The sequence below is a fragment of the Schistocerca serialis genome, chromosome 2, assembly GCF_023864345.2.
Source record: "Schistocerca serialis cubense isolate TAMUIC-IGC-003099 chromosome 2, iqSchSeri2.2, whole genome shotgun sequence".
Taxonomy (NCBI): domain Eukaryota; kingdom Metazoa; phylum Arthropoda; class Insecta; order Orthoptera; family Acrididae; genus Schistocerca; species Schistocerca serialis.
In genome coordinates, this window is record NC_064639.1 from 398,653,918 (window position 1) to 398,679,449 (window position 25,532).

Here is a 25,532-nt window from a genome sequence, read left to right on the forward strand (position 1 = left end):
TCAATGGCAAAACAATGCAAAAAACCTTCTGAAACACCGCCAGATGTTGTTGTTCACTATGTGACAAGAGTTGAATGGATCAGGCTGGTATGAAATTTTGGATTAACAGAGTGTGGGAGAGAAGGAAAGATGCTTTATTGAAGAAGAATTCTCTTCTTGTGTTAGATCAATTTAGTAATCATTTGAAAAATTATGTGACAGAGATTTTGGGAGGACTTACTTCACAATTGCAAACTCTTGATGTCTTGATAAATAAATCATGTAAAGAGTATATGAAAGAGGAATGGAACAAATGCATGAAATATGAAATCCAACATGAATTCACACTGCAGGGAGCTTTAAAACGACCTTCAATCAAACAAGTGTGTCAGTGGATAAAACAGTCATGGTCTAGAGAGAGAGGAGACATTATTGCTAAATCTTTCAAGAACTGCAACATAAGCGGTGCTCTTGATGCCAGTGAAGACCATCTTACATATGAAGAGGACAACAGTGATGTTGAAGATAAGAAGAAGAAGAAGAAAGTTCAGATAATAATTTTCAGGCATTTTAAAGATCAGTTCAGTTTTATAAACTAAGAATTTTTTTTTAGTCTGGCTTTGCAATCTATTGATAAGAATGGTAAATTTTTTTTAAAAAAAGTGCTTAAAAATTGACGTGAGTTTTGCAGCCCATAGGGACTTACAGTCCATAAAAGACAGTAACTGACCTCTCTGCTTTTCCCAGCCATACAGGATACTGGTGCTCTTCAGTGGATTAAGAAAATTAATGGGATGCTTATTTTAATTAAGTAATCTGCATGTTTACAAAATATCAGCTCAGATCATCTCAATAGTTCTGAAGTTATTGATTGTAAATTAGTCTTTAATGATATTATAAACCAAAGTGTATCAATGTTAACCTGTTTGTATCCTTTGTCTTATTGATAATTTTTTTTTCACAGATGTACAGTTGCTAAAGATGGAGGTACCTTCTGGGTTGCTGAGAAATCTGAGCCCATTTCAGTGAAGTAGATGCAAGCAGTGAGTGCTTTCTATACAGTACTGAAACTGTGGGAAACACTTTAATACCACATGAACAAGAAATGAAAACTCTTAAAGTTCAATGAGACTGTCAGTCCATGGCTGATGGAACTTTTCTCATGAAACAATCTTTGTGAAATCACAAGGAACATGTTAGGCAAAATGATGATATCTAACACTAAAATATTAAATGCAACTTTCCACAATGTGACACATTGTTTATTTACAGAAGCTAAAGGACTGAAAGTGTATTTATAGGTAAATAAGTGTGAAATAGACAGACACTAGTCGAAAATAAAAATCAGTACAATGAGTACACCATATGTTCAAACTAAAATGACTAAGAACTGTTCAGGTGTAATAAATGGAGGACATCAGTGAAGCTGTGTATGTCATCAAGAAATGTTTCACAAATACAGAATTCCCAAAACAAACTAGAATTTTCTATTTTCAACAACACAGTTGCAAATAATTCCAGAAAATATAATTTTCAATGACATGAAAAGAATTAGAGTATGATATTCTTAGGTAATTGCAGATCAAAAGTTTAACAACAATTTGGCCTAAATGTAAAGACCCTTCATGAGACAAATATATCTGGAAACCTCATTCTACATATATTACTGTATTACTTACTTCCATACTGTTTAAAATTAATTTTTTAAACATAATCTTACATTTCTTTCAGTGGAACACATTTAATCACCTATAAAACATAAAACAACAAATATTTGCCTTTATTTTTTGATATGAAACTAACTACTTTAAGTTAATAACAGCAACAGTGGTAAACAATACTAAGAGATGTGGTGGAGAATAAGGAAAAAAATAGAATGAGAAAAATTATGTAAATATGGGAAGAAAACATTGGCTAAGTCAAGAGCACCAAGTAAATTCTAATGGAAGATGAACCAGAAAATATTTGTAATAGAATTTTATTATTTATGATAAGTTACTATGACACATTATCTGTCACTTCTCTTGAAGGTAAGTACTGAGCAGCAACTATGTCTCACAATTTTATAGCTTACTTGAGAGAATTTTCCTTTTGGTATGAGACCATGTTAAATATCAAATGTCATATTTATTACTCAGAATGTCAGTCTTACTGCAGCTGGTAGTGCAACAAACACAGACACAGGTAGTAAACAGGGGACATGTAGCAAACAATGCAATGCACAATGAACCCTCTATACATTTTCTTTCCATTGCATCACATACACAGCTGCACACTGTGCGCTGCCTTCTGGAGTGCTGTTTCATTTCTGTAGGTTGCATAAGCTTCCTGAGACACTCAGTAATGTCATACATTTCTGACATTTCCTGGCTGTCCAGCTTTTAGAAAATGTGAAAACCACAGAACCATTTGATTGGTTGGTTTGGGGTGTAAAAAGACCAAACTACAGGGTCATCCATCTCTTTTTCCTCATGCAAACAAGACTCAAGTTAAAACAATTCCCAAAGGACTCAGGGAAAGGAAAAGGGTGGAAAAGTAATGGGGAACCGCTCGGAAAGAGAAAACGAAAGAAGCTAACCAAAAGAGGAAAATGTACACTAACTGGAAAAGTAGTAGAAGGTATTAAAATAATATATCTACTAGGTGATGTACAAAAATTATAAGTTGTCAGACAATATCTTGTGTTAAAAATGGTTTTATCAGTATCATTATAACTTGTACAGACATGTGAAGATCTTTGAATTAAGCACTGAAGTGACTAAAGTAAAATATTTAACAAAATCTTATTATTTATTTAAACATTTTTTGTTACAGCTTGATTAGAGTTTATTTAAAGTTTAGTTTATTAATTAAGTGTTTCTTTATATTTATAAACTGCTTTTGTTGAAGCTAACAGATATCAAAAGTTGCTAGAAATCACTGTGCTAGGTTCTGAGGGTCTTGTAGACCTGCAGCAACTCAGCCAAAATTTTCTCAGTTACCTGTAACCTAGAAATATCCTTTAACTGTCCTCATAGAATCAGCAGAGTTTGTATAGGTCCAAGTACAGTTCTGTGATGAGATTTGGATTACCTTTATGGCACCATAGGATTTCATAAATCAGAAAATGGGAAAATAATATTCCCAAAAGAGTAAATCACCATGTAAGCAGATTTTATGGGTGTACTCCATAGCCACAATTTTAAATCAGTCACTTTTTAAAGAAATAAACTGCTTTATGACATTTTCAGTAAGAAAATATATCCTTCACACCATTTGCATCACTGAAACTGAATTAACTTAAGACAACCTTTAATGGCTGCTGGAAACAATACCCTTATTAAAAACATTGAGACTAACATCAATATGCATACTTTTTCATCAGATTCAAGACAAAAATGTGAGTCTCTTCACCAGATTAACATAGCAGGGAAATTTTCTTTCCACAATGTAGCTCTAGAGTTCAAAGTGTCTAAACCTCTTTCACAGTTGATTTATATTTCTTGCCTTACAACAAGTACAAACTGTTTGAAAATACAGAAGGTCACTGATTCTGTGTACATGTCACAGAAATCAGAATTTCCTTTTTCATAGTAGTAGTAGTAGTAGTAGTAGTTTATTCATCCAGAGACAATTTACATTGCATGGATTTCGTCAAAAAAATACATAGTATATATATACACACATATAGGGTGAACAATACTATACAAAATACAGATGTGCATAGTAGACTACGTATTATCAGACCACATTGAAATAGCATGTACAACTTTGATTATTTACATTGATGTATGAGAAAGACTTTTTACATGGAATACACAGTTGATATTTAGATATAACATACAATTCTAGCACTTTTGTACATATTATTTATTTAGATCACAGCAACAGTCAGATAAAAATTACTATTGGCACAGAGTACATAAATATAATTGTTTAGTATGGAGCTATTCCAGGTATTCTTTTACACTATAATAGCAGTTGGTCATTAAAAATTTGAATACTGCGTCTTTAAATGAAGATAATTTTTTTATTTTTATCTTTACCGGTAGTTTGTTATACAATCTACTTCCTTGTATGTTTGTTTGTTTCTGCGCCAAAGCCTTGTTAACTCTTTTTATATGAATGTCATTGCACTTTCTTGTGTTGTAAGTATGTAGATCCGAGTTGGATTGGAAATTGTTAATATTTCATTTTACATTAATTACGCTTTTCTGTATTTAGAGGCACGGTAGGGGTAGAGTATTCAGCTGTTTAAATAATTGCTTTGAAAGAGTTAGCCTTGAACTGTTGGTAATTATTCTAAAAGCTTGTTTTTGTAGAGTGAAGATGGTTTTGAGATTTTTCTTACTATGACCCCAGAAGATGAGGCCATAGGTAATAGCAGAATGTATATAAGCAAAGTAAACAGCTCTGCTACATTCCCTACTACATACAAAGCTAATAACGCGTAAAGCAAAGCAAGCAGAGCTTAACTTATGTGAGAGATACAGGATATGGGATTTCCAGTCTAAATTTTCATCTATATGTACACCTAAGAATTTTGTGGTAGCAACTCTCACAATTTCTTTATTTTGTATTCTGAGATCTAGATCAGAGTGTGACTTTGCTTTCCTGTAATGGATATAATTAGTTTTAGAGATATTTATGGTTAATTTGTTCACTTCAAAGCAATTTTGTAAATATTCTATAACTCTGGTTGCAGATGTTGGCAATACCCAGTTTATGTCAGTTACTACAATGTTTGTGTCATCCGCAAACAGGGTTATATGAGTAACATTTACTGGAATCTTGATATCATTTATGTAAAGAAGAAATAGGAGAGGTCCTAGAACACACCCCTGCGGTACCCCTATTGGCACAGTCTGAATATCCGATCTGTAAACAATATTTTGGTTTTTACTGTTTGTTGTTGCAATTTCTACTACCTGTTTCCTATTATGGAGATATGACTGAAACCACTTTTTAGCTACTCCTCGTATACCGACATATTCTAATTTGTCTAGCAGGATATCATGTTGGACAGTATCGAATGCCTTTGAGAGGTCCAAATTTATTCCTACTGTACTGTTGTTCTTATCTAGCCACGTTACAATATTTTCAATGAATTGGGTGATGGCTGACTCTGTACTCATTCCTTTGCGGAAGCCGTGTTGGTTTACAGACAATAGATTGAATTTCTCGAGGTACTTCGTAATTCTGTTTTTCATGACTGTCTCTATTACTTTTGAAAATACCGATAATAAAGCTATTGGTCTTTAGTTTCCCACTTCATGTATATTGCCCTTTTTATACAATGGTTTTACTTTTGCAATTTTTAATCGTTGTGGAAAGACACCTTCTGAAAATGATATGTTTATGATGTGTGAGAGTGGGTCTGATATGACACTATCACATCTCATCATGACTGAGCAAGGTATCTCGTCAATCCCTGAGGACATTTTATTCTTCATTGTTTTTATTATTTGATTAACTTCCAATTTGTTTGTGGGAGGTAGCAATAATGAATTAACACTTTGTTCTTCTGGGATTGATGTTCTACTAATCTTAGGACAATTTTTATGCAGATTGATTGGACTATTTATGAAGTAGTCATTAACATAATTTGCTAAAGTACGATTTCTGACTAGCTCATCTTGATCATCTTTTAAAACAAAGTCATCTGGATTTCTAACATTTTTGCTTGGGCCTATTTCTTTTTTTACTACATTCCACATAGCTTTTGATTTGTTTGCTGACCCAGCAATTACACTGTCATTGTGCATTGTCTTGGCTTTTTTTATCACCTTCCTGTAAATTTTCTTGTATGTCTTAACATAATCGGTGAAGTGTTCATCTTTGTTATCTTTTTTGAGTTGACTGATATGTTTTAGTGTTTGACTAGATACTCTAATAGCAGGCGTTATCCACTGGCTTGTGTTCCTAGGCATGACATTGATCTTTGTGAGCTTTTTTGGGAAAAACATCTCAAATAGGGACATGAATGTACTAGAAAAAGCATTGCAAGATTCCTCGGTTGTAGTTTGTGCAAAGACATCATCCCAGGTTTCATTAGCTAACAACTGGATGAAAGTATTTACTTTTTCTGTATAGAAGTGCCTTTTGTATCCCCACTTATGTTTTACTGACTTGAGGATAGAGTAATTTATGTATGTTAATAGTGTATTGTGATCCAAAAGACCTAAGTTTACGTTTAGTGGCTCAGTGATACCATTCTCCATATTTGAGAAAATATTGTCTAAAAGAGAAGATGACAGTTCTGTTATTTTATTCTGGTGGCATCTGTAAAGAGTGGTTTCATGTGGAAGCTGCTGAGTATACTCAAAAGCTGTCTTTTTTCATCACTTTCAATTAACAGGTTAATATTAAAATCTCCACATAAAAATAATTTCACTTCATTACTATAAAAAGTGTTTAATGCTGCTTCTAATTTTTTGAAGAATATGTTTTTGTCACCCAGTGGAGATCTATTTACTGTAATGACAACTAGTTTTTCACTCTTCTCCTCAGTTTTTATCTCTATGGCACATGATTCAAAATGTTTTTCTATATTTAGATGGTCCAATTCTGTTTTCACTTTGAACTGCAGTCCTACTCTAGAGTAAATGCATACCCCACCATTTTTAAAAACACTTTGGCAATAATGTGTTGCTAAATTAAACTTGCTTATATTTATGAGACTTAATTCACTAGCCTTGCACCAGTGTTCAGATAAACAAATACAAGAGACATCAGCAAGATTATTTAAAGCTACTTCTAGATCTAGTACTTTGTTTCTGAGGCATTGAATATTCTGACACATTATCCTGACTGTTTTGCAAGTATTTTTTTCTTTTGTCATTACCTGGTAATGTGCTGCTTTTTCCATAGTAGTTGTGACTTATCTGCAAATTTTCTTGCTGATTTGTCACAATCTTTTCCATTTCTTTGTCTGAAGCCATAAAAAATCTTTATTTAATGATGTAGATGTACCTTGTCTTTGACTCCTCCTTAGACAGTGTTGTGTTGCTGCAGCTGTTGTTGATGGTTTTATTGCTGCTGCTACTGTTGTTGTTGGTTCAGTTGCTGCTGCTGTTGTTGCTGCTGGTGCTTCTGTGGCCGGAGGTGGTGGTGGTGGTAATGGTAGTGGATGTGGTGGTGGTGCTGACAGGATTCTTCGTGCTGTTGGTTCAGTAGTAGGTTTCTCTGTTGCTACTGTTTTTTGGATGGTCCATTTGCGTGCTGCTCCTGTTTTTGCTGGTGTTTCTGCTATTGGAGATTTATACCATCCCAGTTCAGTGGCTGTCACTTCATAATTGCATTTAGTTGCTTCCCTTATTAAGTTTCCTAACCTGGCCTTTCCATTTCTGTTAAGGTGAAGCCCATGTTTCGTAAAACATTCTCTGTCAAGTGTGCTTGAGTCAATTAATTTCACATTGCTGAATAGCCTACAACTACTTTTAAGTTTCGCATTAATTCTGTGAATTTCCTTATTCACACATGACCATTCAGGTAAATCATGCCTGTGGGTAAAGTTCATCAGTAAAATGTTTGTATTTGACAGTACTAGCAAAACACTCAAGAGCTGTTTATACATTTTCATAGCATAGTTTTCGTAAATGTCTTTAGCTCCTGTGCAGATTACAACACTGTCCTGCTTGTCATAGTTATATTTTACGATGTTTTCCGTCACTTCTTTGAAACCAGCACCTGGTTTAACCATGCCTGTGACTGTCATTGATTTACTATTTTCTTGCAGTTCTTGAGAAATGCAAATGACACCAACACAATTATGATATACTATATGGTCCCTCGTGGCAGTGAAATTTTGTTTTAGGAACATTTTGCATCCACTAAGGACTGTGTCATGTTCAAAAGCATGTTTTATTTGTAATGATTTCTAAAGGGCACGATTACAGAAATCAGAATTTCCTTTTTCATATATGCAAATGACAGCAACACAGTTATGATATACTGTATGGTCCCTCGTGGCAGTGAAATTTTGTTTTAGGAACATTTTGCATGCTCTAAGGACTGTGTCATGTTCAAAAACATGTTTTGTTTGTAATGATTTCTAAAGGGCACGATTGACTGCTTACGACAATATTTGCAGCTTACTAGGTAGCTAGTAATAAAGTGCTACCATTTTATAAACAAGGTTGAAAATTATGTTTACTAATTGCTTTCATAGCATATTAAGTGATTAGTATGGCCATTGCCATTTATTTACAAAGAATGTGCCATTCAGGCAAGAGTTCCAAGTAAAACCTGGAACAAAGCTCACTCAACCATGTTTCCCATTCAGTAATTTACAAAGGTGTTAATCAGGAATGACATTCATGCACAGTCATATAAAGTTGTTTCAGGTTCTTTGCAGCAAATAGATAATAATATGTTGTTGTATGTTGAGAGGAAATCATTTTGTACATTTGGTTGCAACAAAGTGTGTTAATTTTGCATTAAGTTTTGTGAATATTCTTGGTGGAGCCAAATGGGTCAACACTGGCACACGAAAATAAATCATCTGGTTTAGTAATACACTGAAGGGGGCATTGGCACAACATCATGTGGTCCATTTGATTCATTTGATTTATTACATACTTAAACAGTACATTGAAGTTTGGCTGAAGACCTAAATGGGGAGATGAAGAAAGTCCTTGACATCAGACCAAGGATGATTCTCAGACAGGAAGATACTGGGATCAGAGCTCATAGCACCACACTTACAATGTGATGTGAGAACATGGAAGAGTTCATGCATATATAAGTACTTTTTAAAGGTTAATTTCCTATAAAAGAATGGGATAAGCACTTATGATTTGACCATTTTGTATCTGATCTGAATGGTTAGATTAGGAAGTAGCGTGTTATAAAAAGTGTAGCTCTGCTTTCATATCTGGTAACCTTTTAAAAGAACACCAATGTTCCATGATTTATCACTTGTAAACCGGAGATAACCTGATCAACAATCTCTTGTTGTCCTTGGAACACTGACAATGTCATACCTCTGTCATATAGCTACACCCATGTAGTTATCGGTGACTATCACAATTATTGCACGAGCTGAAGTTTTGTTTCCACACACCTGTATTTACTCATGGCACTGCAAATGCATAATTTCATTAACTGGATAGTGTTTATCATAATGCCTCACAGCACTCCATCATAAGTTCATTGTTGGTAATTATAATTTGTGATGACTTCACACTTGTAAGTTGGTTGGTTGGATAGTTTGTAGATTAAAGGGATTAAACTGCAAGGTTATCAGTCCCTTTTCCCTTAGTCACACAGGTCTCAGATTAAAACCATACCCTAAAAGAATCCTATTGCCTGAAATTAAATAGAATGATAAAAACCTCATTCACAGTTAAAACTTTTACGTTACCTGTTAAGGCATTGACACCAAAAATCAAAGGAAGCGCATCTGGGAAATTAAAAGTCCACCTCAGGGCTGCTAAATTTGGACAGTCCAACAAGATGTGGACCACTGTCAAATGTGAACCACACCGACACTGAGGTAGGTCCTCACAATGTAGGAGGTGACCATGAGTATGGCCGACACAGAGCCAGAAAAGGACAATGGATTCCTTGAGAGAGGCTCGCATAGAGGATCGCCACACATTTGTCACCTCCTTTATCACTCATAATTTATTTGCAAAGTCAAGGAACATCATTCTGTATTCCAGAGCACTAAAAATTTGAGGCATAATACTGATAGAAAATCAAATTCTGGTTTGCCAGTTTCCAGACTCAGTTTGAGAGAAGCCTCCATGGCTAGCCTGTCAGCAAGTTCATTTCCCAGGATTCCAACATGTCCAGAGGTCCACACGAACACCACTGACCACCCATGTTGTTTGATAAACAGACTCTTGGATGGCCATTACCAAAGGATGGTGAGGATAGCACTGGTTGAGAGCATGTAAGGTGCTCAAGGAGTTGCTACAAATGAGGAAGGACTCCCCAGCATGGGAATGGATACGCTGAAGAGTGCGAGAGAAAGCCACCAGCTCTGGTGTGAAAATACTGTACGCATCTGGCAAAGAGAACAAGTCAGTATGTGCTGCATGAGCGTAAGTCAACCCAGCGTGACCATCAACCATCGAGCCATCCATGTAAACTACCTCTGAAACCTGGGACATGTCAAGAAGAGTGAGAAAGAGGCAGTGGAGAGCCACAGGATGAACAGAGTCTTTTGGGACTTGTGATAGGCCCAGACGAAGCTGTGGTTGAGGTAGGCACCATGGAGGTGTATGTGAGTGGACCTGGAAGAGATGTTGTAGAGGAAAAACTTGAGTTCAGTGAGAAGGGCCCGGATATGGACTGCAATTGTAATCCCAGACCTGGGCCACTATTGCAGGAGATCGATCATCATGGTAGGAGGAAAGTAGATGGTGATTTGGATGTTGAGGTAAGCTGTGAATGTGTGCAGTATAATTGGTAAGCAGTTGTTGTCACTGGATCTGCAATGGATGAACCCCACCATCCATGAGTAGGCTGTTCATAGGGCTCATTTCGAAAGCTCCCATCACAAGTTGAACCCCACAGCAGTGTATAGGGTCCAGCATCTGCAATGCTGAGGGTGATGCTGAACCTTCCTCCAGACTCCCCTAGTCAAGAAGGGGCTGTACAAGGGCTTTGATATGCATCCCATTCAGTGTGACTCAGGCAGAAAAGAATGTTAAGATGCTGCCAGCACTTTGAAGATGAGGAAGCCAAGTTAAGTGGGCATCAAAAACCAGTCCTAAAATGTGATAAGAGTCCACTACAATAAAGAGATGGTCATCAAGAAAAAGCTGTGGGTGTAGGTGAACTGTACAACTGTGACAGAAGTGCATGCCGTAAGTCTTGGCGGCCTGAAAACTAAAAGCCATGGGTAAGGGCCCATGGCTGTGTCTTTCATATGGCACCCTGCAGCTGACATTCAGTCACACCAATAATAGATGAGCAAATAGAAAAGCAAAAATCCTCAGCATATAAGAAGGGTGATACTGAGGACTCCACAGCTGCTGCAAGAACATTAATGGCCATTATAAAGAGAGGGACGCTCAGTACAAAGCCCTACAGGACCACATTCTCTTGGATGTGGGGGGGGGACTGTGCGAAGCACTGACTTGAACTCTGAAATTGCAGAGTGACAAAAAGTTCTGTATAAAAAGGCGGAGCAGGTCGCAGAACCCCAACTCATGTAATGCAGCGAGGATGTGGTGTTGCCAAGTGGTGTCATAGGGTCTCAACAGGTCAAAAAAGATGGCAGTAAGGTGATGATGCAGGCAAAAGGCCATTTACCACTGGCTCACCATACATTTGAGCAGCTTGCACAGTGTGTTGGTGAGGCTAATGGGACGATAGCTATCCATATCTAGCGGGTCTTACCAGTTTTTAGCACTGGAACGATGACACTTTATTGCCCCTGTGACAGGAATTCGCCATCGTTCCAGAGATGGCTGAAGACATCAAGGATGTGGTCTGGCCCAGGGATTGTGTCAGGACAATATGCCAGGGCACTAAGAAATTCCCACTCACTGAATGGAGCATTATATGGCTCAGGGTGGCATGTAGTAAAAGATAGGTGTTGCTGTTCCACCCGCAGTTTTGGGGGTACAAAAGGCAGCTGGATGGTAATTCTAAGATGCAGAGGTTCAAGCACAATGCTCAGCAAAATGCTCTGCAATTGTGTATGGGTCGGTATATACAGCTCCATATTTGGAAATGCCAGGTTTTTATACCTGCAGGGGTCTGATATCTGTAAACGCATATCATCTTAGTCCAAATCTGGGAAGGAGAGGTTCATGCTCCAATGGTGGAGACATACCATTCTCAGAATTCTGGCTTCCGTCTTTTGATTAATTGGTGGACCCCGGCACAGAGTCGTTTGAAGGCAATGAGATTCTCCATTCATGACTGCCACTTACAACGTTGTAGGGCCCACCTATGTTCCCTAATCGCTGCAGCGATTTTCACTGACAACCACAGCACTGTCTTCCACCAGGGACAACCTGAGGAACATGGGACTGCTGATACAGCTGCAGAAACTATGGTCATAGTAATATTCTGTATCACCACATTGATGTTGCCATGCAAGGGAGATCCAACAGTGGTAGCAGAGGTGAATGTGCCCCAGTCAGCCTTGGTAAGAGCCCATCTGAGCAAGTGTCCAGGCCAGTGACGCTGGGGGAGGGACAGGAAGAGTGGAAAATTGTCACTATCACACATTTCGTCATAAGCTCTCCAGTGGATAGATGCTAGAAAGCCAGTGCATTGCACTGAGGAATCAGTGGCCGAGTATGCGCCATGTGCCACAGTGAAATGAGGCAAAGGTTGAGTGGTGTTAGAAAATTCTAGAAATCATTACCACAGCCAGTAATCTTGGTTGCTTTCCACAAAGTGTTATTGACATTGAAATCAGTAGGAAGTGTGGGGGGAGTTGAGAAATTAGTGCAGCCAATACATTTTGTGGTACTTCACCTTTTAGGGGAAGATAGACATTGCAGATGGTAATTTCCTGTATTGTCCTCAACCTGACAGACACAGTTTCTAAAGTTGTATTGAGGGGCACATCTTCACTATATACAGAGGTAAGGACCTCACACCTTGTTGTAATCATTACAGTTTTTGTAATACCCTCAATAACCATGAAAGGTGGGGGGTCTACACTGCTGGAAACCAGGTTTCCTGAAGGGCAATGCTGCAAGCAGGTGTAATGCTTAAGAGCTGTCATAGCTTAGCCAGGTGGTGGAAAAAACTGCTATAATTCCACTGGAGGATGACAATTTCTGTAATCTGGGAAGGCATGAAAGGACAAAGGAGACAGTTTATGCCACAGGGTTACCAATGCCACGGTTGCTTGTATCTATTACTATCACTGTTGAGGTGTCGGCTAGATTTAGGTCCTTGGGGGATGCCAGAATCTCCACCTCATCCTTAAACTTGGAACTGGTAGGGAGTGGTGGCATAGGGGCCTCTGGAGTTTCTTGTTTCTTCCCAGATTTATTCTTCATCTGTTTGCCCTCTTGCTGCTCTTTAGGGGCTTGCTGGGAGGGCTTCTCTGAAGTAGCTTCAGGTACATATGAAGAGCATGAAGACCTTCAACTGGCAGCCTGTGGGCCCTTCAGCCACTGGCTGGTGTCCACTCTTGCACGGGGAAGAGGCCTTGGAAAGTAGAGTCCCAAAGAACCCCTTTCATGCTAGAGGAGCCATAGGAGGCTGTTGCTTTTCCAGCTGGGAGTAGGGGACCGTGACCCCGGCATTTGGGAGGAGAAAGGGGGGGGGGGGGCATTGTTCCAAATTATGTGCTTTTGGAACAGCAGAAGAGAAGAAGAAGTGCCCCAACCACCAAGTGGGGGGGTGGGGGTGGGGGGGGCGAATGTAGTCAGGCGGCCCTAAGGGTCTACTGTAGGAGGCATAGAATAAGGGCTATCATCGCCAGTGACAGCAACGTCATTGTAGCTGCAGCATAGAAGTATGTCATTCAAACAGGGTTCAAGTGGTCATATTTATTTTTAGCCTCTTGGTAAGTCAGCCTGTCCATGGCCTTGTATTATATAATTTTCCTCTCCTTTCGAAGAACCATGTAGTCTGGCGAGCAGGGGGGAGTGGTGCTCTCCACACCTGACACAGGTGGGAGGAGGGGCACCGGGAAGACATGCACCTGAATTTCCAGCACTTAAAACACAGCAAAGGGGAAGGGACCTAAGATTTGACGTCACATCGGTGTACCATCACCTTGACCTTTTCAGGTAATGAATCGCCCTTGAAGGCCAAGATAAAGGTGCTGGTACCAACCCTATAAATGCACGTAGCTCGTTATCAAACAGCAATAGAATGTCTCAATGAAAAATAATCCCCTGGACCATTTTTAGGCTTCTATGAGGAGTGATCAAAATGGAAATATCACCCAGCTTGTCACAGATGAGCATTGCCCATGACTGGCTGGGGATGCTGTCTTAATCAGGACTGACTCATTTTCATGATACACAGTGAGGTCACTTCCCCAAACATATCCTCCAGGTTGTCAACAACAAATAAGAGGCTTTGTAGCCTGAGAGGAGTCCACATCAGTTCTTCTGCAAATTAAATATTGAGGCAAATATGGCTCTCTTGTTTCTGTGGACCTATGTTCCTCCCATGGTTTAACTATGGAGGGGAACGATTTGGGGTCATACTTCTCAGCCATTCGGCCACCAGCAAAAGATGACTTCGTCTGCCTCACTTCGGACACTCATAAGTGGTGCCACTCGACATTAGATTATAACTGATATAACTGCTACATATGAATCTGACTTAATTTGGGTCAGGAACCAGTTAGTTCATCAAAATAGATCACATCACAACTGAAAATCACAAGCTTGGTAACTGGCTTCGAGAAGGATCATACACTGTAAGTGCAGAACACAGATCAAAGACGTCAGAACTCACTGCCTGTGCCAGCTTGATCTAGCTTCTCAACATGTACATAAATTCAGACTCATTTCATAAAATGCTCCAAAGGGAGTAAGTTAATCTGTCTTGTCAATGGTATACCTCAGTGGTCACAAAAGATGTGTCAGTTGCGTGTGAATTAGCCATAATTTGAGAATTCAAAGAAGTGTGTTTGAACACAGAAATCTTAATGCTAGGAAGTCATATTAAATAGATTAAATGGGATAACACTAATCCCATTTCATCCTTACCATTCACATGACTCCCTGACACATTGCAAGAGACTGAAAACCATCATTATTCAAAACAAATCTTTTCATATGATTCAGTTTCTCAATTACTTACTGACTGAAAGAAAATATTTGTAAAACATGTTTATGCAAAAAGTACAAATGACATTTCTGTAAGATAAAATCATATAATGGAAACTCCGGACTAGAATATCAACAATATTAGGAAAGGATAGATTGCCACTCACCATTAAGATGACAAAGTGAGTTGCAGACAGGCACAATGAAAAGACTGTTACACATTTAACTTTCGGCCAGAGCCTCCTTCAGAAAAGAAAAAACATGCACATTCATACAAGCAAGCACATCTCATATACACAAGCCTGCCATCTGTGGCAGTTCAGACCTTTTCTACCCACACCTGTCCTGATGTCAGACATGAGGTGTGTTTGATTTTATGAATGAATGTGTTCTTTTCTTGAGAAGGCCTCAGCCAAAAGCTAAATGTGCAACAATCTTTTCATTGTGTCTGTTTGCGCCTCAACATGTAACCTTTACAGTGAGTAGCAATCTATCCTTTTTCTAATATAGTTGATATTTCTATAAGCCACATGTTCACAGGTACATGTAACCATTGCAGCAAAATTAAAAGGAAAAGAAAGATTATACTACACCTTATATACATATCAGCCTGGCATCATCATCAACATATATCTTTTCTCTTATCATCAGACAAATCATTTTAACTTTTGCGTCAAGCGTAATACTTCTTGATGTCTTGATGTGAGTAGAGCCCCTTCCTTCTGTGTGTCTCAGAGTACTCAAATAGATATGGTCCTGGATGTGGTATTCTTGATATCCCAAATGGGCCAATGTTCAGCACTTGCCATTTCTTATGGGCATGTGGGGTGTATATGCAGCAACACTTTTTCTCCTATGTGGAAGCTTTACAGTCTCTTTTTTTCCTGGTCATACTCATTCTTCCATCTCCTTGCTTATTCATAAGTGCCATTCTAACTTTAACTTCCCAATTTACCTCTTCGTTTGGTACCTCCGTTAACTTTTCTGTCCATTCATTTCTTTCTACCCTCCAGGTTTTGTTACCAGAGGAGCACACTACAACAAGGACCGTTGGAAGGTTCAGTCAGATTCCACTTAAGCATCCTTTGTGTCTCTTCATCAACAGCTTGTCACTGCTTCCAAGGGATTGGATAGGAACTACGGCAGCATGTGCAATGAGAGGAAACGCCTAAATTGCATGTAAATCCATGTACTATTACAGGTTTCACTTAGAACACTCTATAATATTTGTTTAGGAGTTCAGACAACTGTCTTCTTTGTTCTATTGTAAGGTGCTTCAACTCAGCTGACTTGCACTGTACTTGTTCTGAGAATCCAAATAAGTTTATATCATTTACTTGTGACTTATAGGTTGGTCAGCTCTCCTTCACTATTAATTGCATCCCTCCCCCTTGGCAGTGTTGACCTTGGTTACTCTCTACCCTTATCAAATCTACTTGAGTGATGGCGCCATCAACCCGAAAACTGACCTTGCCTGAAGAGAAGTTTATTTGTACACCTTTATTTTGGATAATTTTAAGTCCCAGAATACAGTCAACCATCAGTTCATTTACTAGGAGGAACACGCATTTAATCACTGTACATCCCACTTTAATTTCCAACACTGCCTGTATTCATATGTTCTGTGATCACATGTTGATTGCTCCTATAATTAACAATTATGGATAGGACAGGTGGGTAACTGAGTCCTTTGTGATACCTCCCAGGAGAAGTTGCTTTATACAGCATTTACCGAATGCTCCTACATCAAGCACAACCTTGGCTAGAATATCTTCTACAGAGGACATGTTGCTGATATTGGTACTGAAGAATATCGTCCCTTACAATCATTTACACCTGTACAGAGTTCCTCAGTCACATTCTTTCTGCCATTTTGTCAAAAGAACTGAACCTTTGGCCCATAGCCCCTATTCAGATCCATGCCTTGTCCTCAGGAGCATGATTTTGTTGAGTCTAGTTTAATGAATGTTGCTCATTAGAGTGGGTAATCTCATCAATGACTTCAGTAATTGCTGGTAATTGTTCCCTTCAGTTATTAGCAGTCAACAGTTGTGGATGTGTCATATTGTGATTCCAGCATTGGTTGTTGACACTGGAAATATATTCAGGACTGAATATTCATACTGGCTTATTTTGTTTGCTTCATTTCTGATGGAAATTGTTTCCATTGCCATTCAGTCTCTGGTCATCGTATTGTCCATTGTTATAATGATTAGACATTAGTTCACCAGCAGTGATTTCTTGTGCATTGCAAATTTTTGCACAACTGTTCTGCTGACTCACTCAGTGTGCATGCAAATTTCCATGACTTGTCCTTGATCATATATCTTCTTGTATAAGGTCAATGGAGACAAGTAGAGACATAAACTCCTCTAGTTCTATTCTGATAATGTGTCAGCTTCTCATGGATTTTCATGGGTTATTTTGCTTTAAGAATTCACAAGATCTCTTTATGCGTTATCAGTTCATTACAGTATCTTACTTTATTCAGGTACTTTTCAAAATACCTTCACAAGCTACCAGTCTTGAATGACAAAGGCTTCAAGCTGAACAGTTATTTGATAAGATGTTTAAATATTCCTCTGGACCAATATTTGGCAAGGAATTCCTTACCAATTCATGGTAATTTCCATGCTTATCCATTATGTCAGCTGCCGACAGGCTACATCCTCTTGGATGTATCCTGACTCATAGCTTTCTTCTTGTTGTCCAGTCAATGATCTGGGTATTATACCCCTAAATCCTTGAATAAATGTATCTGGATTAACAGAAATTTTATTGGGTGAGTAAGTCTGGAACTGTCAATGTTTTAACAGTTTCTCTTCCATCAGATTATTTGCATACACATTAGATGGTGCGATACCAGCCTGTGCAGAATCTAAACTACTGCCAGGCTTATTATGTGCATAGACATTGCCATGCACTGATTCGAGGATTGAGATCTATTGCCTCTCTTCCTCTAGGTTTCCCTTTATCACTCCCCGAACTCTTGCTATATCTCTACTGATTGGGATACTTCATTCTTCCATTGCAGCATGTCAGATCCTATCTGAGCACTTACTCCTTCCAGGTCCTATTTCAGTTGCAGTGAAAAAGGTAAATTATCAATTGAGAGATTTTCTACAGCTTCATTAATACTCTTGTTAATACAGAGGGTTGTCTGCTGTTCCTTTGCTTTCACCCAGTCATCTAATTGAGTTGAGAATTTTAGTTGGTACTCATGAAATTTGTATTCCATAAGTTAACCACAAACTTAGGATAAATCTTTTCCTGTCTTGAGTAATTGGCCTACAACTGTTCCCACCTCCTCTTTATAAATATTGGACCTACTGACTAATTCTCAATAGTTCCTTCAGAAATTTCCATTGAGCTTTCTGAAGCTGAACCATCTTATTTAAGACTTCAGATTAAGATATCTCCATTTGCTTTTGAGACATTTACAATTGCTGGGTTGCCAAATTAGTAATAGTTATAGACAAATTAGTCACAGTAGAAGACATCTTTATTTGTTGAGTTGCTAAATTAGTAACAGTAGTAGATATCTCTGATGTTGAGTTGGTAAAAGCCTTAACTGTCTTTAAAATCTCCACTTGGGATAAAGTCCTAATTGATTAAATGTAGCTCCTTGTCCTACTCTGTGAATTCCCTTTACAGGTTGAACATTGGATTCCTGATCTCACTGCATTTTGAACTGAGATCTAATCTTAACATAACCTAGCAAAAATTCACTAACGAGATAGTAACTTACTGCCAATTAATATGAAACCTGGAAAAATAACTACTATCACCTAAAAATTATTCTGAAGGTGCTACTCAGAGTATGGTGAAAAAGAAAAATCGATTAACTGCTGCTATTAGTAAGAGTTTGCTGAAGTCCATAGTGTGGTACATGCAGATAAGCGCTGAGAATTGTTGCTTATGCTTGCCTGTACACTGCTTAGTTGCACCGTGAAGTCATTTGCGATGGACCATTACAGCTCTACTACTGTAGGCCATTGTACTCTACCAGAAAATCATGTCATAAATCGCAATACTTGGATAAGAATACATTATTGGTATCACAATACTTCTTAATAAAATAAATCTTACCTCTTACAAGTCCTCATTTGAGAGCTGGATGAAATATAACAAGTCTTTGACCAGCCAGTAGATAAAGTAAGATATTAAAACAAAAGTTTTATTATTTATTTACAAGTTTATTACAATCTAAATTAGAATTTTTTTAGTGTTTAGTTTATTATTGAAGTCCTTCTTTGTCCTTTATTCAAAGTGCATTGATATAATGAATGATGAACTGCTTTTGTTGAAGCTAACAGGTGTCAAAACTTGCTAGAAATCACTATGCTGGGTTCTGAAGATCCATATTTCAACTCCAACACTGCTAAAATTTTCTTGGTTGCCTCTAACCTAGAAATATGCTGTATTTGTCCTCATAGGATCACTTGAGTCTGTGCAGGTGCAAGTATAGTTCTGTGATGAGATTTGGATTATCTTTATGGCACCATAGGATTTCATAAGTCAGAAAACAAGACTACAATGTTTCCCAAAAAGTGTATGACCATGTGTGCAGGTTTGACCATTGAAGCATCTAGCAAATGTCATTTCTAATATTCTATGGGTGTAGGCTATAGCCACAGTAGTAAGTCAGTCACTGTTCAAAGAAATAAACTGATTTACACTCTTTCAGTAAGAAAATATATTCTTGAGTCCCTCACATCAGTTTCGAGACGAAATATTAACTAACTGGCACCATTTGCATTGTTGAAACTGAATTAACTTCAGACAACCTTTACTGGCTGCTGAAAACAATACCCATTTTACAAACATTGAGACTAACACCAATATGCACACTCTTTCATCAGACCTCAAGACAAAGAAGTGTGTCTCTTCATAAGATTAACATGGCAAGGAAATTTACTCTCCATGGAGCAGCGCCAGAGATCTAAGACCATTGATCTCTTTTGCAGATGAGTTCCGTTTCTTGCACAACGGCTAGTAAAAACTGTTTGACAATAAAAAAACATCATTGACTCTGTATACATGTTGTAAAAATCACAATTTATGTTTTCAAATAAATGAATGGCATCAACACAATGGATAATATACTATAACAGTTCTCTACATGTACCATTTTACCATTATATGCTGAACTGATTACTGCAATGCCTCCGTTATTCCTCTTCATTGGAAAGTTACAGCGTCTTTCCTTTTCTAATTCTTGTCCTTTATACCTAGTGGCTTATGATTCCTGTTCAGCTTGACAGTGTCACAAAAGTCTCTTCCATTAGTCACCAAAATACTTACTACATGATGTGTAAAAGCATCAACTGCTGACAATATCCAGCACTTCTCAGTATCATTATAACATTTGAAAACACAGGAAGACCTCTGTATTCCTAATCAAACTTAGTTCTCTTCCCAGTGTATATTATGGTAATTACTATACATTTTTAGATTCACAAAATGAGAAAGACTTTATTCAAAATCAGCATCATTTTAACCAGCCTAGTCTGCCTTAGTAAGATAATAGATATTACTCTATCGTAAGTTCTCTTTCAGGATCGTATAACTGTATACAACATGTTTTACTGCAGCCTTTGGCTTATGGTCTAGATTTTATTTAATTTATTATTTAACTCATACTTTCCATTGTTTCAAAATTTTAAATGCTTTCAGCTACTTATATCAGCAGAATGGCACTGTTTTTATTTACAAAGGACTAGAAATTATTTGGTCGCATGGGCAATGTAATAGTAGTTGAGGTACCAAAATTCACTATCTTTGCAAAATTACAAGAGACAGAAAAATATATATTTCTTTGCTTGTTAGCTGCCACTGTTCTGAAACAAAAAAATCATTGGTGTGAATAAACATTAGTCTCTTAAACTAATATAATCAGTAGTTCATCATCCACGAAGAGTTTGAAGAACTGCAAAACACTGTCATCTTCCAGATCTTCAAAGTGCAAGAGGTGAGACCATGACTATATAAGGGAAATGAGACTTAGTGAACAAAAAGTTTAGGGGTGTTCCAACAGTAGTAGATACATCAAGCTCATATTGCTGACAAGTATGTGACAAATCCAAAGATGTTCCATAGGTTGAGCCAACATCTTTTGAAGAAGACTCAGATGACTCATTTCTTCACCATTAATAGCCTGGAATTCCTGTTCCACTTTCATTTCCAGATGATCTCGAGTATCATTTCGTTTTTAGAAACCCAGAATCTACTATGTAGGAATCAACATGGATTCCGGAAACAGCGATTGTGTGAGACCCAACTCGCTTTATTTGTTCATGAGACCCAGAAAATATTAGATACAGGCTCCCAGGTAGATGCTATTTTTCTTGACTTCCGGAAGGCATTCGATACAGTTCCGCACTGTCACCTGATAAACAAAGTAAGAGCCTACGGAATATCAGACCAGCTGTGTGGCTGGATTGAAGAGTTTTTAGCAAACAGAACACAGCATGTTGTTATCAATGGAGAGACGTCTACAGACGTTAAAGTAACCTCTGGCGTGCCACAGGGGAGTGTTATGGGACCATTGCTTTTCACAATATATATAAATGACCTAGTAGATAGTGTCGGTAGTTCCATGCGGCTTTTCATGGATGATGCTGTAGTATACAGAGAAGTTGCAGCATTAGAAAATTGTAGTGAAATGCAGGAAGATCTGCAGCGGATAGGCACTTGGTGCAGGGAGTGGCAACTGACCCTTAACATAGACAAATGTAATGTATTGCGAATACATAGAAAGAAGGATCCTTTATTGTATGATTATATGATAGCGGAACCAACACTGGTAGCAGTTACTTCCGTAAAATATCTGGGAGTATGCGTGCGGAACGATTTGAAGTGGAATGATCATATAAAATTAATTGTTGGTAAGGCGGGTACCAGGTTGAGATTCATTGGGAGAGTGCTTAGAAAATGTAGTCCATCAACAAAGGAGGTGGCTTACAAAACACTTGTTCGACCTATACTTGAGTATTGCTCATCAGTGTGGGATCCGTACCAGATCGGTTTGACGGAGGAGATAGAGAAGATCCAAAGAAGAGCGGCGCGTTTCGTCACAGGGTTATTTGGTAACCGTGATAGCGTTATGGAGATGTTCAATAAACTCAAGTGGCAGACTCTGCAAGAGAGGCTCTCTGCATCGCGGTGTAGCTTGCTCGCCAGGTTTCGAGAGGGTGCGTTTCTGGATGAGGTATCGAATATATTGCTTCCCCCTACTTATACCTCCCGAGGAGATCACGAATGTAAAATTAGAGAGATTAGAGCGCGCACAGAGGCTTTCAGACAGTCGTTCTTCCCGCGAACCATACGCGACTGGAACAGGAAAGGGAGGTAATGACAGTGGCACGTAAAGTGCCCTCCGCCACACACCGTTGGGTGGTTTGCGGAGTATAAATGTAGATGTAGATGTAGATCTTCTTACATAATTATTGACAAGCTGGCTCATATTTTTCAAGTAGACATCATGACAAAAGAGTGTGAAAAAACCCATGCACTGGACTCTAACAATGCTTTAAAATGGTACATGGAATGAAAGCACTGGCAGTTTTTTTGTCTATGTCTGCTGTCCTTTATAATATAAAAAAATCTTTATCATGGAGTGAAACAATATTTTGCAGCCACACTTTTTAACATAGCTTTTAACATAGTTTACAGAATTAGTTCAACAGATACCTCTGCTTGTTAATGTCTACAGGGTGAAGAAAAATTTGCACACTTGGACTTCACAACGTGATTCCTCACATACTAGCAATACAAAAATGAATCTCACAAAATTTTATACTAAGCATATTTTGGGCAGTAAACAGACATTAAACATTAGCAGTCTGGCTACACTATAATCACATGTACAGTAACTACCTGTGTTTGCATATTGAAATGGTGCTGTGCAGTTGGTGCAGTGGATAGTGTTTTGGGTTAGCATGCAGGAGGTCGAGGGTTCCATTCTGGATCAAGGCTTATTTGTTTTTATTTGCTAAAAGTAGTCTGTGTGGTATGGTATCTAGCATCTTAATCATCATACAGTGACATTTGCACAACATAGAAGTGAATTGTTCCACAACACTACACTTACTAGATTCCAAATTTGTTTTGTGTGTACCCTGCCCCAGTGGTCCCATTGATTAATACCAACTATTATTCTTCTCACATTCAGATTCATCCAATTTTCTTAGGGTCTTATGTCATCAGTAGGGCCAGCAACATGCTTTGCAAATAATTTCAATGGGTCCATTGGGGGAGGGTACACGGAAAACAGGTCTGGAATCGATGTGCAAAAGGTTTCTTTAAAAGCTGATCAGTGGAAATGATTGTATTTCCATTTTTGTGTTCATAGTACATAACTCAAAATTTTTTGTAGAAGACCCACTGTAATCACTGTATGACAGTTAAGAGGCTAGATAATGTACAATGTAGACTACTTTAGCAAATGAAAACAAATAAGCCTCAAGCCAGAATTGAACCTTTGACCTCCTCCATGCTAACACAAAATGCTGTCCACTGCACCAATTGTGCAGCTCTGCTCTATCTCTTTTCGCAGGTAGCTACCATACATGTGATTACAGGTTGCCAGATTGCCAGTCTTTAATGTTCATTTGCTTCCCGACATATGCGCAGGATGAAATTTTGCAAGAGAGATTTTTGTATTGCTAGCATATGAGGAACCATGCTGTAAAGTCTGAGTGTGTCGATTTTTCTTCACCCTGTATACTTTAGCACATTTTCATATATCTAACAAATTCTGAATTAATGAAAATTTAAAATAGCTGAAACAGAAAAGCCAAGCAAAAGGAGAAATAACCCCTACTTAAACATCCACCACCAATACTATAATAGAGCGATGGTGGGATCAAAATTAAGATTTCATGCCTCAGAGAACCCATTACTATGCTTAAAGTAACTACATCATTATACTTAAGATGAGTTACCTATCAACAGTCATTTATAAAACACTTCTTAACTGCGCTACCTTTTTTTACTTACTTGAGACATTATTTTGAGTTTTCTTCCAATTGTGCCAACAAGTGTGAGTTTTAGGTACATTTATTACTCATAGTGTTTCTCACCTGAAATAAACAGAATAATGGAACTGCATGTTCAAAAGTCTATGCTGAAGTTCAGTTTCAATGTATCTCATTGTAAAGTCTATGAGTATGATGTGTAGCTGTGTGAATGAATTCAGCTCTATGCTGAAGAAGTTCTTGGGCTGCAGCATGATTTCTTGGATAATATGTTTAACGAAAAGATAAGAAATGATGAAGTGCGCCAGAGATAAATGACTGTAAACCAAGGATCTGCTGAGTGCTGAAGTAAGGCAAATAATGTTCAGATTTCCTTTGCTGTACTGGCTCGTAGATTGGTTAAAGCTCATGCCATTTGAAGTAGATGATGTTCACATCAAGGAATCACCAGCACATTTTGGTCTGTTTTTACAGTTCCTACAAAGTGTTGGGCTACTAACAAATATTTTAATGTTTATGATAGTATAAGTGACACATGGATAGATCTAAAGAGCCATATCTAATCTTTTGAGAATGCACATAGATTCAAAGCTTTAATCATACATGAGGGCCAACCCAAAATATGTTCGATTTGGAACTCAGTGGACCACATGTAAGCCAAATGCTCCTGTAAGTGAGCAGTATAGTTGCAACCTACTAGCAATGTCCCACTGAGTGATGCAGCCCCGGTGCAGGTATCCTACATTACTGCAGCCTGTGGTGCAACTTCATGGATAACCAGCTTACAGACAGACCTGGGTGACACAAGAAATTAACTATTTCCAAGTAAACATGCTCAAACTCCTACATCAGGTAGCAACATGATCTTGATCATGACAGAGTTTCGACTCCAGCATTGGAAGCCAGACCCACTACACATGATGATGTGCGAGTTTCTAAACAAGTGGTGGCAGAACAGCCTGCACAAGCTGAACCACCAATAGAAATGGCCTCTAAGCCAAAAGAGACGTCACCAGATTCATGTAACGCAATCATTCTCAGATAAATGTAAGTACAAGTTATACATGGACAGGATGCCACACTGAAAGAAAAGTTAAAAATGAAAGTGCAAAGAGGAACTGAAAAATCAAAGAAGTGGGAATTAACCAACAAAATACTGTGGAAACTCCAAGTTCAGAATTCATGGAACTGGACTACCGCTTACAGTGTGCTGCAGCTATGACTTTCCTACAAATGCACACAATGTTATGATATGCATGTATATAGAATCCAGAGTGCTGTAAAAATGCAAGTACTGACAATTTTTTTTTCATCTTGGCACAAACACTGACATCAACTTTTATAGGGAGTACTTACTGAAATCAGTGTGGAAAGAAGAGTAAATGGGATGGCAATGTTATTGTATGAAGGTGTCAGTTTCAGTAAAGTAAATTATCTCACGATTGGGAGGGAAATATCATGTAGTGTTAATGGAGATTTAAGCGACAGTGTATATGTAGCTTCCAGAACAAACAGATGTCACAAAAGATCATTATTTTTAAAAATCATGTCGCTCTTTTACTCAGATCTTTCAATGGAAATTTTATTTTTTTGGCTGATTTTAACTGCGTGATACTTATAAACAACCAAATATCAAGCATAAATAAATGTTATGAGCTCAAACATCTTGTCCAAGACCTCCCTCTGCACAACACACAGCAAAACCTTCATGGTGGTCATTTTAATTATGTGACTAAATGCTCCGCAAGTCGAATTGTAAGGGCCTGGGCTAATATCCTTACAGTTGCAGTATTGAAAAGCTTGGAGTACAGTGCTGAAAGCCAATTACTGGTCTGTGCACTAATGAAATAGCATTAACCAGACAGACATTTATCCAAGTTAAGTGTTA

General features: G+C 38.1%; 1 protein-coding gene across 1 annotated transcript in view; it reads left to right on the forward strand.

The window, feature by feature from the left end:
- LOC126455569 (putative defense protein Hdd11) overlaps positions 1–1,456 on the forward strand; it is a 49,673-nt gene extending 48,217 nt beyond the window's left edge. Inside the window, exon 4 of the mRNA XM_050091324.1 lies at positions 944–1,456. Within this exon, the coding sequence (XP_049947281.1) occupies positions 944–1,013 (70 nt within the window). The 3' untranslated portion in view covers positions 1,014–1,456. The remainder of the gene's footprint in view (positions 1–943) is intronic.
- The last annotated feature ends 24,076 nt before the right edge of the window (positions 1,457–25,532 follow it).